The following is a 14,357-nucleotide window of genomic DNA, read 5'->3' on the forward strand; positions in this document are numbered from 1 at the left end:
GGCTGCACTAAAGGCCACCAGGGACCGTCAGTGGCCCGCTGGCCTTGCATTTGTAGTTACTGACTTGGAGACATTAGTTCTTGGAGGCAGTTCTTTAATTAACACCGAGCAGCATATGTTGTACAATACACACCCTACACGGTTGTCTCGGCCTCGCTGTGCGCTGCGTTGCACCACTAGCTGAGTAGTTAACCTCGCGTCCAATAAACCCTCAGAGCCAGGGTGAACATCCGACTCCAAACGTCATTTATTGAATTTAACGAGGTAAAACTGGTAAGAAAACAGCATAGATACAGCATCTGTTAATACCCAGAAACACCAACACAATGAACACCACAGCATCATAACATTGTCTTAGATAACATGTTTCTCAACAATAGATCCTGGATGGACCAGGCATCTACATTACCACTGAATAGCTATACAAGAGCATAAGCTACTGTGTTACATAAAGGCACATCGTGTATTCATCACACTGCACCCCAAATGTACCGCACTACATATAACACTTAACTGTGGATGAGAAATTTTGTCATCCTTGCTCTCAAGATCGCAATATAGTTACCTGGGTACAGGTTTGACTCGACTTATTGGATTACAGGTAACAGTCACAACAAGGCAAGTTGCAGGCTTCGTTGTTAACTAGGCCTCGTATTTATCGTAACAATTTAACAGCATTATAAAGGGATTTACAGCATTATAACGGTCATTCTAACATTCTAACAGCATTTACAATATTATAAGAACATAAAGAACTTACAGACAATGCTTCTTAAAGTCCCACAATGGACAATTGCAGCTGGCTTCACTGGGACGCGATGTGTGCCGCCATTTTTAATTATGAGTGTAATGGCCGACGCCCGCGTGGTTGAGCGGGAATCTTAAATCGCAACTTCCTGGTCACGTAACCAAACTTAGCATCAAAAACAGGAAATTCCTGTGTAAAAACGCCCCACATCTGCCATGAGGCAAGACACCTGCCGTGAGGCAGAACAACGGTTACACACTCCTTTTTCTCTCACTTATACGGAACTCTACACTGGTTGCTAGATTATACACAACACTAGCCTTCTGACACTGACGGCATTGAACTAAGACAGCCAACTACCGTCTAGCAGTGCAATATCAAGTGACGACGACAGCGACGAGGGTGATGATCTTCAGCAGCAACGACGAGGATCTCACTCTAAACGACAGCCCCGAGGTCCCCTCCCGGGGCCCCGGCTCTTGATGTGCCCCTTCCGTAACCTTTCCCCTAGATCCCTTTCAGGTCAATCTCGTGGCCTCCTGTCAGTCAGGGCTGCTACAAGCTGCAGATCCCCTTCCCTGCCAGCAGCCAGCGCTATGCTGCTAAGTGACCAATTCTATGTCACGACACATTGAAAGACTGTGCTAAGCAATTAATGCTGTTGGCGTCACACGGAACACGTACATACGCACACACTGGGATCTCGAACTTAACTTGAATCGGGTTTTTTTCTTTCCACACAGAAAAAAAAGTCAATTGCTTCGCAGACCGTGGGACGTGTTTAACAATCATCGAGTGCGTACAGTGTGGAACGATATAATGTGTGTTTAAACGGAGAGCAAATTGTATGGTGTGGTGGGTCGCGAGGACTGGAGTTTTGGAAAACCTGCTTCAGGGTCAACACGATGAATGCTAGTTTGTGAAAATTCAGCAGTGATTTTTTAATGGATGTTCATCGTCACAAAATAAACGTATGGTTTTCTGTCTCTGATTTCAGGGCTTTAAACGAAGCAAAATTAGCTCTGCCTCCACTTCACTTGAGTGGAACACTGCTGTGATTTTCACCTCGGGGCTCGAAGTATTAAGATGTATTGACCTGGACTCTACATACGCATTACATTTACACATTACTGATTGATCGTTCCGGATTGTTATCAATGTTTCATGTAGTACCAACTATATGATTCATTGGAGTCAGGGAATATAATTGGCTCTATAAGATATACTTTGACATGTATGTAATGGGTAACAGTGGTTTAAGTTTTTAAAATGTGTTAATAAGGCAATAGGAAGGAATATAACCTTTTTTTCAGAATCACACAAGTTAAACCAGCTGGTTTAAAATACGCAAACATACTTGAATACGTATTTTTTAAAATATTATTTCATATAATAAAAAATAAAATGAAATTTGAGCTCAGTGGAAATGAGGCAGGGCGTATGTCAATGCAGAGGTCCCCAACCTTTTTGGCACCAGGGACTGATTTCGTAAAAGATAATTTTTTCACGGACTGGCATGGGGGGGTTCATCATTGAGTCTTTCCCCCTTTTCAAAGAAGCTCTCCAGCGACGTTTGTTTTTTAACTCATTTTGGCTAGGGTTAGCTTGTGGGCTTACCAACACTGTGACTGAGACAAGTGCGTAGTGCGGGAAAGAGGCGCGGACAGAAGTGGTGAATAAAATAATGGCAGCGTGCCACGTGCGCACTCACCGCTCTCCTCCTGCTGTGCGGCCTGGTTCCTAACAGGCCACGGACCGATACCGATCCGCGGCCCGGGGGTTGGGGACCCCTGTGTTAATGCATTAAAGATGAAAAATATATAAAAACACTGCAATCATTTAATACATCTGAACGCATAAAGTTATTTCCAATAACGAATAGATTCATTTCTACAGCTCCATAACGGAATGCATGTTTAATTGAACGCTGCATTCATATTTTTTTGGAGTTGTGTACAACACATGTATCATGTCTTCATACAAATGTGCTTAATGACACGTACACCATGCAAAATACCATATACTCTCCTTAAATAACTGTTAAGAAAATCTATCATTTTAGTCACATGTGTAGTTAATATCTCTGATGTTAGTCTTTTAAAAATTACATTTATAGGACTCTAAAATCCCCAAAAGTTACATCAACACTTTATTCCTGAACAACTTTCGTTTAACTTTTTTTTTGTCACAACTGTAACTTTCAGGTTTTTGTCATCAATGGAGATGTTTTTTTTGTAAGATGAATTGCCATAGCATTAATCTGTCTGGAAGCTGACAGCTCCAAATGGCTGAAACATCTTTTTTCAACCGCATTCTTATGCAATGCACAAGATAAGTTGCAAAGATGTTGTGATTTAAGTTTTTAATGAAAATAGCAATGCAATATATCACACGCAAGCAAATGTGAAATTTATGACAGCACATATGGTTTTGAAATTTTTATACAGCTCATCCAAACAGATGCAGTATAAGCGTGGCGCAGAATTTAAATGTAAGCTTATCTCATTGAAATGAATATGCTGTGTCCCATGAATGTTTTTGTGTTTATTCTTCAAATTAAATTAATTTTAACCTCCAGAAACACATATACATTTATTTTTATTGACGCAGAGGTATAAATATGCACATCATGAAATGTCCCGGCCTTTCTCATGAATGTCTTTCTTGTTGTTTTGTGCTATAATACTTTACTTGGCAAAACAACTTTTTTTTTACTATTTTGGAACCTCACCTTAATGTACAAGCTGTTTGCACTTCGCACCCAAATTAATACATTACTTTAACAATTTTAATTTGTAAAGCATTGGATTAGTCTGTATAGAAAGAAAAAAAAATACTTTATATGTCCAGGACACTCTCTTTGATCTTTAGATATGCATTTTCACGAGAGCCCTACACTGACGAGTTGCTTATTGAGTATTTTTCATGTTGGGGAAAACTATAGAACTGTATGCGGAGAAATGTCAGCAATGTTCTTTCTGTGCTGCTTGCTGCCCATTTCATAGCAATGCAGGTGAGCTTCTTACACACACTATAATTTATGCACAGTTCACGAACCCTGCCAACTCAAGCTGGGCCCATAGTGCCTCTCTAAATAGCATTGATACTTGACGTTCATCACACGGAAGATGGTATGCTCAAACTCCATAGTTCGACAATGATAATAAACAAATTGAATAACAAACAAACGCACGTTATGAATTCTCTTCGGCTTGATTTAGCCTTGTCTTTGCCATAAATAGCGAGTACAATATAGCAATAACACAATGCAATTTGCAGCAATACTATTCTTTATTCAATTATTATTTTTGGTAATGCATACCAATTACCTTAGCCATTGCACTTAACAAATTTAGTGGGACCGTGCTACAAAGGATGATAATTACATTTTCCTAAGCTCGTTTGAAAGTCATTACTCAATGGTCACGTAAAGGAAACTTTCAAAAGTTAGATTTAGTTTAGTTGCCAGCTTTTGTACAAAAGCTATTACGCTTTGGTTTTTATTTTTCTGTTACTGTTACGATATATTTTTTTAAATAATCAAATACATGGTTTGGTTTTCAATTTGCATACATTTTATCCAAGTTAGTAACATTCCATATCAGCGATTAGATATGTAATTTACTGACGCATACATAAATATATATTTAAAGTCTTACCCCCAAGCAAGACCACAGCCATTGTGGATATTGTGGATATCTGGACACCCCTATAATTGTTTTATATATGGCTAAAAGACAAGCACATCATTTTGGACAAAAAGTCAGTAGCCAGTAGTTACATGATGTAATATAGTTATAGTGCAGTAGAACTCTCATTATCCGAAACGAAGTGGGGGGCAAACATCACGGTTGCTGTCTGTAATCTAACTAGTAACCGCTGGGAACCATCCGCCAGTCGGACACCCCATACTTACAAAGTGTGCCTGCACCCCTGACCCCAAATCTGCCCAAACAGTGGAGAATTAACGAGCACAACAGCAGTTGCCATGTGACCCAGAGCAGAATATCAATAAGGCCTGTCTTGCTTGTGCAGTGTACAGACATATCCCTGCAGGGACAAAGTTTAACTCAACCCCAAGAGGGAACATGGGAACGTGACACTGGACTAACTACTATCCAGCTTAGTCATTCTCTGCTCGCGTACAAACCAGACACGGCGCAATTTAATTTTCTGTATAATGTTAGCAATCGTTGCAATTCAACCACGTGTGACTGCTTTCAGAGCACTTGTAATCAACACTTTGCAAATTCAAATTTTGGCTGGAAATCTAATTGTGGTTATCATATGAAGAGACTGGTCCTTGCCAAGGCAATGTTGCTGTTCCAAAGCTGACTTATCATCATCAACAGCGGAGAATAGAGCTCATCAAAAAGTAAGTGTAGAGACACTGACTATTTGATGAGTGTAGATACACAGATTTTTTGACTTTGAATAAATAAAAGTTAAGTAAGCATATAATTCGAGTTGTTTTTCTTGTATTGGAAGATAATAACATCTCGACCTTTCAGCCAGTTTGTCTTATTTAGGGAATCTTATGGTATAGAGCTCAATTCCCAACCATGGCTAACCCCTACCCCACACTGACCGTTGTGCAGGTGAAGTATGGTCAAACGACTTGCATTTCTGATGCATCAGGAGGCATTTTTCCTGAAGTCCAGAGTATTGACAAAGGATTATAAATTAATGTAATCATTGGTATTTAAATATTCATTTAGCTGAAAAGAGTGGATGTATTTATTTGTTATATATAAAACACTAAATGTGTTAACAGTGTTGAGAGACGATATGCTGGGAGGCATTTATGTTCAGTTAATTATTTTGGCAATGTATGACCATGGCAATTCAAAAAAACGTTACAGCACTAAAACAGGATTTGACTTAGATGTAACCTTGTTGTCCTTTGGGTGAGAATGTTATCAGTCTTAAAAGTGTGAACTTAATTGGGAAGATAACAATGGGGTATGGGCATTTTCCTTTCCATGAAGACCAGTTGAAACATTTTAGCTGAGGCTATTGTCAACAACTGAGCATGTACATTGGGTACATGGCCTTTCTTAACACATTCCTGCGGAGGGAGCTGGTAGGAACGCTGGGTTGCTCGGTCAATGGCCAGGGTCAACGGCGGCGTGGTGTATTCCGCAAATATGGCCGACTGTGAGGGCTGGCACAAGCCGGCGTGAGTAGGTTAAACGTTGAGTTTTATAAGGGCACCACGGGGTGACCAGCCCCTCCCCACCCAGCCCTACCCCCCACCCAGCCCCTTCCTACCCTCCCCTCTCCACCCAGCCCGACCCCTCCCATTTTTGGATGCACGACGGACGGACGGACACAATAATCCCCTGTGCAGGGAGGGTAATGCAAACCCCAGTACGTTTTAAATACTGTATTCAATTATTAGTCTTGTGCAGTAGTGATTCGTGATGTTATACATTTAGGTACCAACCGGCTTTCCAAGAGCAGTGTGCATCCTGGTATGAAACCACCACCGTGTGCTCCCTGTGTCACATCAATGTTCCCCATTCATAGGTAATGCTCAATATATGGTGGCACACAGTGCTCTTTCGGTGTAGTACCCAAGCATTGGACATTACGCATTAGCTTTGTGCTGAATGCCGTGCTCTGTCCCAATGGGACAAGCGTATAGCCTATTCGAAGATTGCAAGGACATGTCCCAATTTGTGTTCGCTATGGCTGATTGCCCAGAGAAGGATCAGTTCGTACCTTACCATCTACAGAGTTGTTTTTGAGAATCGGACTGAAAAATATCATTTCAATTCCGAGAGCGACTTTGCTTTCAACCAGATCTGAAATATCTGAGAAATTGATTACTCTGCTGGTTATCGGTTCGATTAATTGACACATCGGATAGCAAACACATATTTGAGGGGAAAAGTACCTGTGTTCCCATGTGTGCCACTGGATGGGAGGTTGTGGGTGCGGCTTGGTGACGTCATCAATTCATCATTTTCTGTGTCACGCTGGGTGTGTCTTATAGGAGGTTTCCCACATTTTTAAAAGCTTTTCATTCACAGGACTTGCCCCAACATCCAGGGGGTTTTTGTGCTCATACTGGAGTGATGACATAGTTGTTCATATATTCTGGCAATGCAAGGATCAACTCCTGAACATTTAAGGCGGCTCAAAATGAGTCTGGACTACACCTAGGTCAACTCAGCCTTAAAAATATTGCGTGTATCGACACGTGAAATGCAAATCACGCACCTAGTGAATTTTTCAGCAGTGAAAATGTTACACAAAATAAGTAATATTTTAAAAACGTTTTTAAAAACACGCTTTAATGAAATGTACCGTACTAGTAATGTAAGAACTCCACAACTCCAGGAAGTGGCCCCGAAGCTTGCCATAACGTAAGGGGCCATAGGCAATTACAGCCAACGTCAGTTGAGCGTGGACAATTAGACCCAAGCCGAAACATAACATATACAAATATTTGTTTTAAATGTTTTTTTTTATTTTTTATGATAGAATATAGTTTTGTCATCAGTATGACATAAGTATACCAAGTTTTCAGTCGATACCACATTGGGAAGTGGGTAAAAATTGAGTTACAAGATTTGAAGATACAACAACAACGACAACAAGAACAACAACAGACAGAGTGAGTTAAATAAAAGCGTGTAAAATATCTACGTCAATGATTATGTTGTTAGTGTTTATGAGTCCGCCACAGCAGCATCATCAGCCAGGCGCTGGCGGCTCTGCATGCCTTTAATCCAGCTCTGCGGTTGCAAGGGTTAGAGGATCACAGCAATTTGTGAACTCTGTTCAGTACCTGGGTGCATCGAGGTTGCCATCTCCTGGCTTGCCAGAGTATGGCAGTAATACTCGTGGCTTAATTTCCATCTGTAATCAATCTGTAAAGGTTACCCCCCCCCCCCTCGAATGCATGGGTTTTCTTTGGGTAGTCCGGTTTCCTACCACATGTATTAACATTCATGAAGTTGGCCAAGCATCTCAATATAGGACCGCAAAGCTTGGGCAATTGTTGCCACTGGTTCTTCCTGCCTTCCCACTTACCTGTGGTTTCTCGTGCCTCTGAATCATTCTCTCTCTCTCTGTCTGAGAGGGTAAACGAATATTGTTCGCTGTTACAATTGAATATTATCATTACATCATGAGGCCATTATCACCCTCAGAGATGTGTGATGCCACACCATCAGCACAGACAGCTACCAAGATGGCTTATCACAGCCTCATCGGGTGGTGTTGTCTTCATGCAGCACAGAGAGAGACTGTTGGCACACTAAGATATATCTTGCTTGGACGGCCGAAGGTTTTCACGTCTTGAAAGAAAGAGACGATATCTCACCACGTTCGCTGGTGTCAGGTGCACGTCACAGTCACAGCATCGTCTAATATCACACCTTTCATCTCAATAAATCGCACTGAAGAATAAAAAAAACAAATCTTGTTTCCATTGTGTGTGGATTTCAGTCTTTTGCGTTGGTCGGACAGGCTCTCTTTGCATGGTCTGAGTGTTCTGTGTGGGTACTTAATCACGAGTCTTTTTCCTACCAGTGAGATATGCGAACTTGGGAAAAGATAAGGTCTTATGAATGCTACTAAATATTTTAACTATTTTTTACAAATTTTTCTTTTTACCAGGTAAGGCCCAGTGAGCCATAGAGTTTTTTCAGAAGTGACCTGGCCACAAATGATAGCTCAACGAATTTGTTTATCATGTGGAAGTTTATAGCCGCAAATAATCTAAACGCATGTTTTTAAATGTAAAATCCACGCGGACACGGGGAGATCATGCAAGCTCCAAATATACTGGCGTGAGGATCGGGATCGAACCCACGACGACCTATATACCAGGCGAGGTAGTTAACATCTCGCCACCATGGTGCCCCATTAATTAATTATCAATACTTACCTACACAACCATATGTAAACAACAGTGAGTTTGGACAATACAGACCACTGCAACGCATGATGGCAAGTGGTTGAGACTGGCGATGGCATGGCAAAGCCAAAGGAGGGAACACCCAAGAGTATGTCCACCGGGCAGATGGAGTGGATGGATTGTGACATCACGAGGCCGCTGGAGATGGAAATGGATTGGGTAGGCTTTCATCTAGCAGTGTATAGATTTTGGCTATGAAATTAACCAAGTATAAGTTGCAATTTTAATTTGGTTGTTTTAAATTACTCGAGGCATAATTATAAGTCAGTCACCTCTGTAATAACATGTAAGGGAAGCCATCTGTGAAGTATACATTTGTGCACACTAATGTTTGGTCGTATCTATACTTTAATAGCTCATTAGAATTTTTTTTTCCAAGATGCAATTTTCACCACTGCCCTTATTTATGCGCTTCATGTTTCAATCCCTACATGAGCAACGTGAGCTAATTGCTGTATACGTATTTCCAGGAGTGCGTTTCTATTTAACTATTAAGTATAAATACATTATAAAGTTGTAATGATATCCACGTACAAAGGGTATATGTTTTTTAGCACCGTACCGTACAGATACACATCTAGTATTGTTTCCATTACTCTATTTGATGGTGTTCTAGCAGTCATTTACTGTGTAATCTTTGTGACATCAAACCGACAATAAATGCTGTGTCTATGACTTAAAGCTTTCGTGACTGCAGTAATTCATATTCTTTGGGTCTTTCGTTAAAGCCACATAGATAGAAGAAAACATAATAAAAATAATAAATATCATGACGTTTCGATCGCAACACAAGCAATCGTCATCCTTTCCACCGCCATGTGGCGATGGCTCTTTCCGAGCTCTCTCTGAGCTTACATTTCCAAGTAAATTTCTTACATTGACATGCTAATCTCTCACAATACAATGGCCACCCCCACAGCTTCGTTTCTGAGTTACATTCACTAACACAGCCATCGTTAGCTGTGTTAGTAAATGGCGGCTTGCCATCATTTTGCACCTCCATGTGGCAATGGCTCTTTCCTCGCTTTCTCCGAGCTTACATTTACAAGCATTCTTGATTTGAAGCTTTCGTGACTGCATGAATCCATACTCTTTGGTTCATTCGGCAAATTCACGTGACTTTACCGAAATAACCGAAGAGTATTTACAAGCATCTCTAAACCTTTGTAAACAGCTCTTTGATTGGGGTAGACCTCCTGCCAGTTACGGAGACCTCTCCGACATTAACATTAGCTGCCCCGCCCATCTCTAAACCTTTATAAACAGTGTTGCGATCGAAACGTTGTGATATTATTTTATTATTTTTTATATCTACGTGGCTTTATTGAAAGACCCAAAGAAAATGCTGTGTCTGTTGGAAATTCATCTAAAACACCAGTTTTTATGCCTCTTTGTGAGTATTCGGTGTGAATTATCATGTTCTTTACAAGTTATTTTGTGATGCCAACCATTCACGTCTAAATCCAAAACATTGGAGGACTTAACAATTAATCCATAATATATGAATAAATGACTGGGATGTATGAGGGATAAAAAAATTAAATCCGGGGAAGTGTAATTTTGTACGAGGTTAACATTAGAGTTATTCTCTGATATCACACCGTGTGACTAATACCTGTGCTATAACCATCACATTTCCCGTTAGCTTGAGGGACTTCATTTGTTAGGGCGACATTAAACGTATAAAATGTATAGTGATTCATACGTAATCCATCGTGCACCAATTTTTTTTGTCAATGAGCAAAGTTAATTGTAAATGGAGAATCCTTAATTGTACCACTCCTGTATATCAGATGTAAAATTGCCTCCATTGTGGAAAAACATATAAGACCTTCACAAAGAAGCCATCGCCCCTTGAATGCTTTCATCTTGACTGCCTTGGGTGTGCCTTCCACTTTGATTAACTATTCCATAGCCCAGAGCCATCTTCAGCGATCTTCCAGACAGCTTCTTAAAGCTACTTCGGAATACATATTGGTTTATACTGAGCAAAATGTAGAAGGCCAGTGTAAAAGCATATTTAGTACGACATCTAAAGTAGCCAGAATATAGGAGTATGGTACTGTTTAGTCTAATCTGCTGGTATGTCTTAAATATGAAATTATTTTTTTGTGTCAAGTGGCTAATCATTACTTGATATAGGTTGACCTTTGAACCTACATTTACTGGGTGTTCATTTTGCTGTTTTTGTCTATCCACAGATTCTACCTAATTGGAGGAGGCATTCCCATCCTGGTATGCGGAATAACAGCGTTGGTTGACATCAACAATTATGGGAGCAACGGAAGCATGCCACTGTATGTATTCAATATGTATATTTTACGGAACAATCCCTTTCAACATAGACACCGATTATCTTACTGTAGTCATTATATACGAACCTATGTTATCACATTTTGTAGGTCGTTGGCTTTTTCTTTCTAAGAGTCAAAATTTTACAATGTCAAAGTATCTCACTGCTTACATGTGGTGCAGTGCTGAACCCCATTGGTGGCCATAAGAAAGCACTCAACACATCACATTGTAATGGCTAGAGTCGGTTTTGTTTCCATATGACAACCACTTTTGATTTTCCCACAAAGTGGTACTGTACTCATTATGGTTTATTGACGTTAAATTGATGCTGGTGATTGAACCCGCAATTGTCCATTTTTGAGTTGAGGACTCTGTCCCAATGCCAGGGAGCTGGTATGAAAACAATTACATTCCAGCTTCTGCATGCAAGCATGCCAAGAGCCACCCATTGTGACATGCACTTGTCATTCAGTGCTTTGAAAGCAAGAATGTCAAAAACAACTAAACACATTAGTCAGAAACCCTGTGGCCTTAAAGTAAAAATATATAATCAGCGATGTTTTCAGATCATGGTCCTTTTTCGCAGCAAGTGTTGGTGGATCATGTATTCATACTCCATAATTGTGTGAAAACATCTTTTAATAGAGAGGACTGCAGAACTTGGAGTAATTGTTGGCACTGGTTCACCACATGGCTGCCTTACAGCTTATCTGTAGTTATTCAGCGATTGTGAGATGACATTTGCATGAATGACGATGACGCTATATTTTAAACTAAAACATTGTCATGCTGATTTTTTTGTTTAAACTGTCATACTTCATTCCGCTGCTTGTGTATAGTGCACCAGGGTGATGTTGTAACCTGCCCACCTGCGCAAGACTTTTGAACGTGAACATATCAGAGAGGCTCCTGGGTCTTCTCCAGGAAATCTGGTTTGCTCAGACGTGCAAAACACTGATTAAAAAAATAAATGAGCGAAGTATACTTTTTTTCAGAATCAGAATCTTAATTTTATACTTGAGGAATCCGATGAGCTATTAAGCTCCTTTTCACAGATGTCCAGTAGTTTTCACAGGTGTTCAGTTGATGCAGGGTCCTCCTGAAAAGTGTCAAAAGTGAGACTTTTCTCAATAATCTAATAACATTAATACTCATTATTTTGGATGATTTTATTTTTTTCTTCAAAATCTTCTATCAATTTCTATATACATAAATGCACATTTATTTGCTCATTAACTCTTATTGTGTGTATATACATGTTGTGAAGATCGGTAGTGTAGCGGTTAGTGCTCTGCGCTCCAAACCTAGCCATCCGAGTTTGATTCCCACTCACGGCCAACACCAGTGACGATTATCTGAACCGGTCCTGGGCCTCCCCTAGTTCGACACAGCCTCAAATGAGTACAGTACCTGGTGCGAGTTGTAAACATCCTTACTGGAAAGACAAAGGCGGCCAGGAGTGGTGCTAACCACCCACTCCCTCATGTGCCGTGCTGGCCTTCAAAGGTGGTCGTTAAACAGCAATTGCCCCGACAGTCTGTTAAGGCTATGCGAGGGATCTTTGTCTTTGTTATCTTACCTATGAAAGGCCTTTTTTGTCTGTCTGTGTGTCTGTGTGTGAACGAAACTTGTGAAGATTTGGCTCATGAACCGTGGGGTTTAGGTTTAAAAAAGTACCCGGGTACCACACCATAAGCCCAGCGCTATTCCGATTTCGCATCCGTCAACTTTAAAGTACAGTAAAAGCTTTTATTGCGAGTCACTTGGTCTGCGAGTGTTTTGCAAGACGAGCAAATTTTTAAAATAAATATTAATTAGATTAACGAGCGAGATCTTGCAATATGAGTAGTACGTGCATACGCTTTGTCTGCCGTGCATCACGTGATCACAACTGATATACGAGTGCTTTGGATTACAAACACGTTTCTGGAACGAATTATGCAAGCAATCCAAGGTTTTACTGTAGTTTACTTAAGCATTTAGTACTATTCATTATTTATTTATTTTCTTATGCCGCTGAGCACGCGCCAAAGCATGCGTTTGTGCATGCACGACAAAGCTGCACATGCGTTCACTGGGAGGGGGGCAAACATTTTCTTTCGCGTAAAAAATGCAAAAAATATACATACAACGCTTAGGTAAATTATTCAAAGTGTCATGTCCTCTTCTCCCCCCCCCCCCACCCCAATGTGTGCACTTACTACTGAAGGGGTTGGCTGATTCTAATATTATAGCACTTAGATACTATTATTTAGAGCGGGCAGGGGGATGGTGGGGGAGGGCGAGGGTACCTGCCCAGCCCCAGCCTGCCAAGGTGCCACCTCGGCCAGTTGGGCAATCTAGGCGAGGCCGGGGGCTCTGCACGGGACTAGGCCTCAGGACGGCACTCTGTCAAATTGGTAGTTTGTGCTATCGAGTCGATATATATTGCTATCGAGTCAGCATGCACTGCTGTAGTGAAAGCAGGTAACCACCAAAGTCGGTATGCAATGCTATAGTTAAAGCAGTTACCACCAGTCAGTATGCACTGCTGTAGTTAAAGCAGGTACCACCACAGTCAGTATGAACTGCTGTAGTGATAGAAGGAACCACCACAGTCGGTATGCACTGCTGTAGTTAAAGCAGGTAACCACCACAGTCAGTATGCACTGCTGTTGTGAAAGCAGGTACCACTAAGGTCGGTATGTACTGCTGTAGTCATAGCAGGTGCCACCACAGTCGGTATGCACTTTTGTACTGATAGTAGATACTGCTATTGAGTTCGTAGATACTACTATAGAGTTAGTAGATACTAAAACAGTCAGTATATCCCACTACGGTCAGTAAATACTGCTACAGTCAGTAGATACTCCTATACAGTAAGTAGATACTACTATGGTCAGTGGCTACTGCTATAGAGTCAGTAGAAAGTACTATAGAGTCAGTAGATACTGCTACAGAGTTAGTAGTTACTACTATAGTCAGTGAATACTACTATAGAGTCAGCAGATACTACTATAGAGTTAGTAGCTACTACTTACTCTGTTGTATGTAGGGTGTGTAAGTATATATACCAAACGCAGAGGTAAAAATATTTTTTGAGGGGGGGGTCGGCAATTTTCGGAAACCTTTTTTATCTACTATTTATCCCCCACTTTCTATATCTTTTTGGACTTCTGCAAGCTTCTTAGAATTTTGTTGGCAGAAAAATGGACAAACGGCCCACCGGGCTTTCACAATATAGTATCTGTGTATGTATATGCAATGTTTTAAAGAGAAGTTTTGAAATATATGTTTTGCCCGGTGCAACGCCGGGTTCTTCCTGCTAGTATAAATATATTTTATTTCAGCTTTCATGGCAAGAGACACGTTGTGTACGATAAATGGGCTCTGATATGGTTTAAA

At 40.7% G+C, this 14,357-nt stretch overlaps 1 protein-coding gene across 1 annotated transcript in view; it reads left to right on the top strand.

Annotated features, from left to right (window-relative positions):
- Window positions 1-14,357, top strand: part of ADGRA1 (adhesion G protein-coupled receptor A1) — a 265,969-nt gene that overhangs the window by 212,116 nt on the left and 39,496 nt on the right. Inside the window, exon 6 of the mRNA XM_061556541.1 lies at window positions 10,880-10,975. Coding sequence (XP_061412525.1) covers window positions 10,880-10,975 — 96 coding nt within the window. The remainder of the gene's footprint in view (window positions 1-10,879; window positions 10,976-14,357) is intronic.

The sequence above is a fragment of the Lethenteron reissneri genome, chromosome 22, assembly GCF_015708825.2.
Source record: "Lethenteron reissneri isolate LAM-NWPU_2019-01 chromosome 22, ASM1570882v1, whole genome shotgun sequence".
NCBI lineage: Eukaryota > Metazoa > Chordata > Hyperoartia > Petromyzontiformes > Petromyzontidae > Lethenteron > Lethenteron reissneri.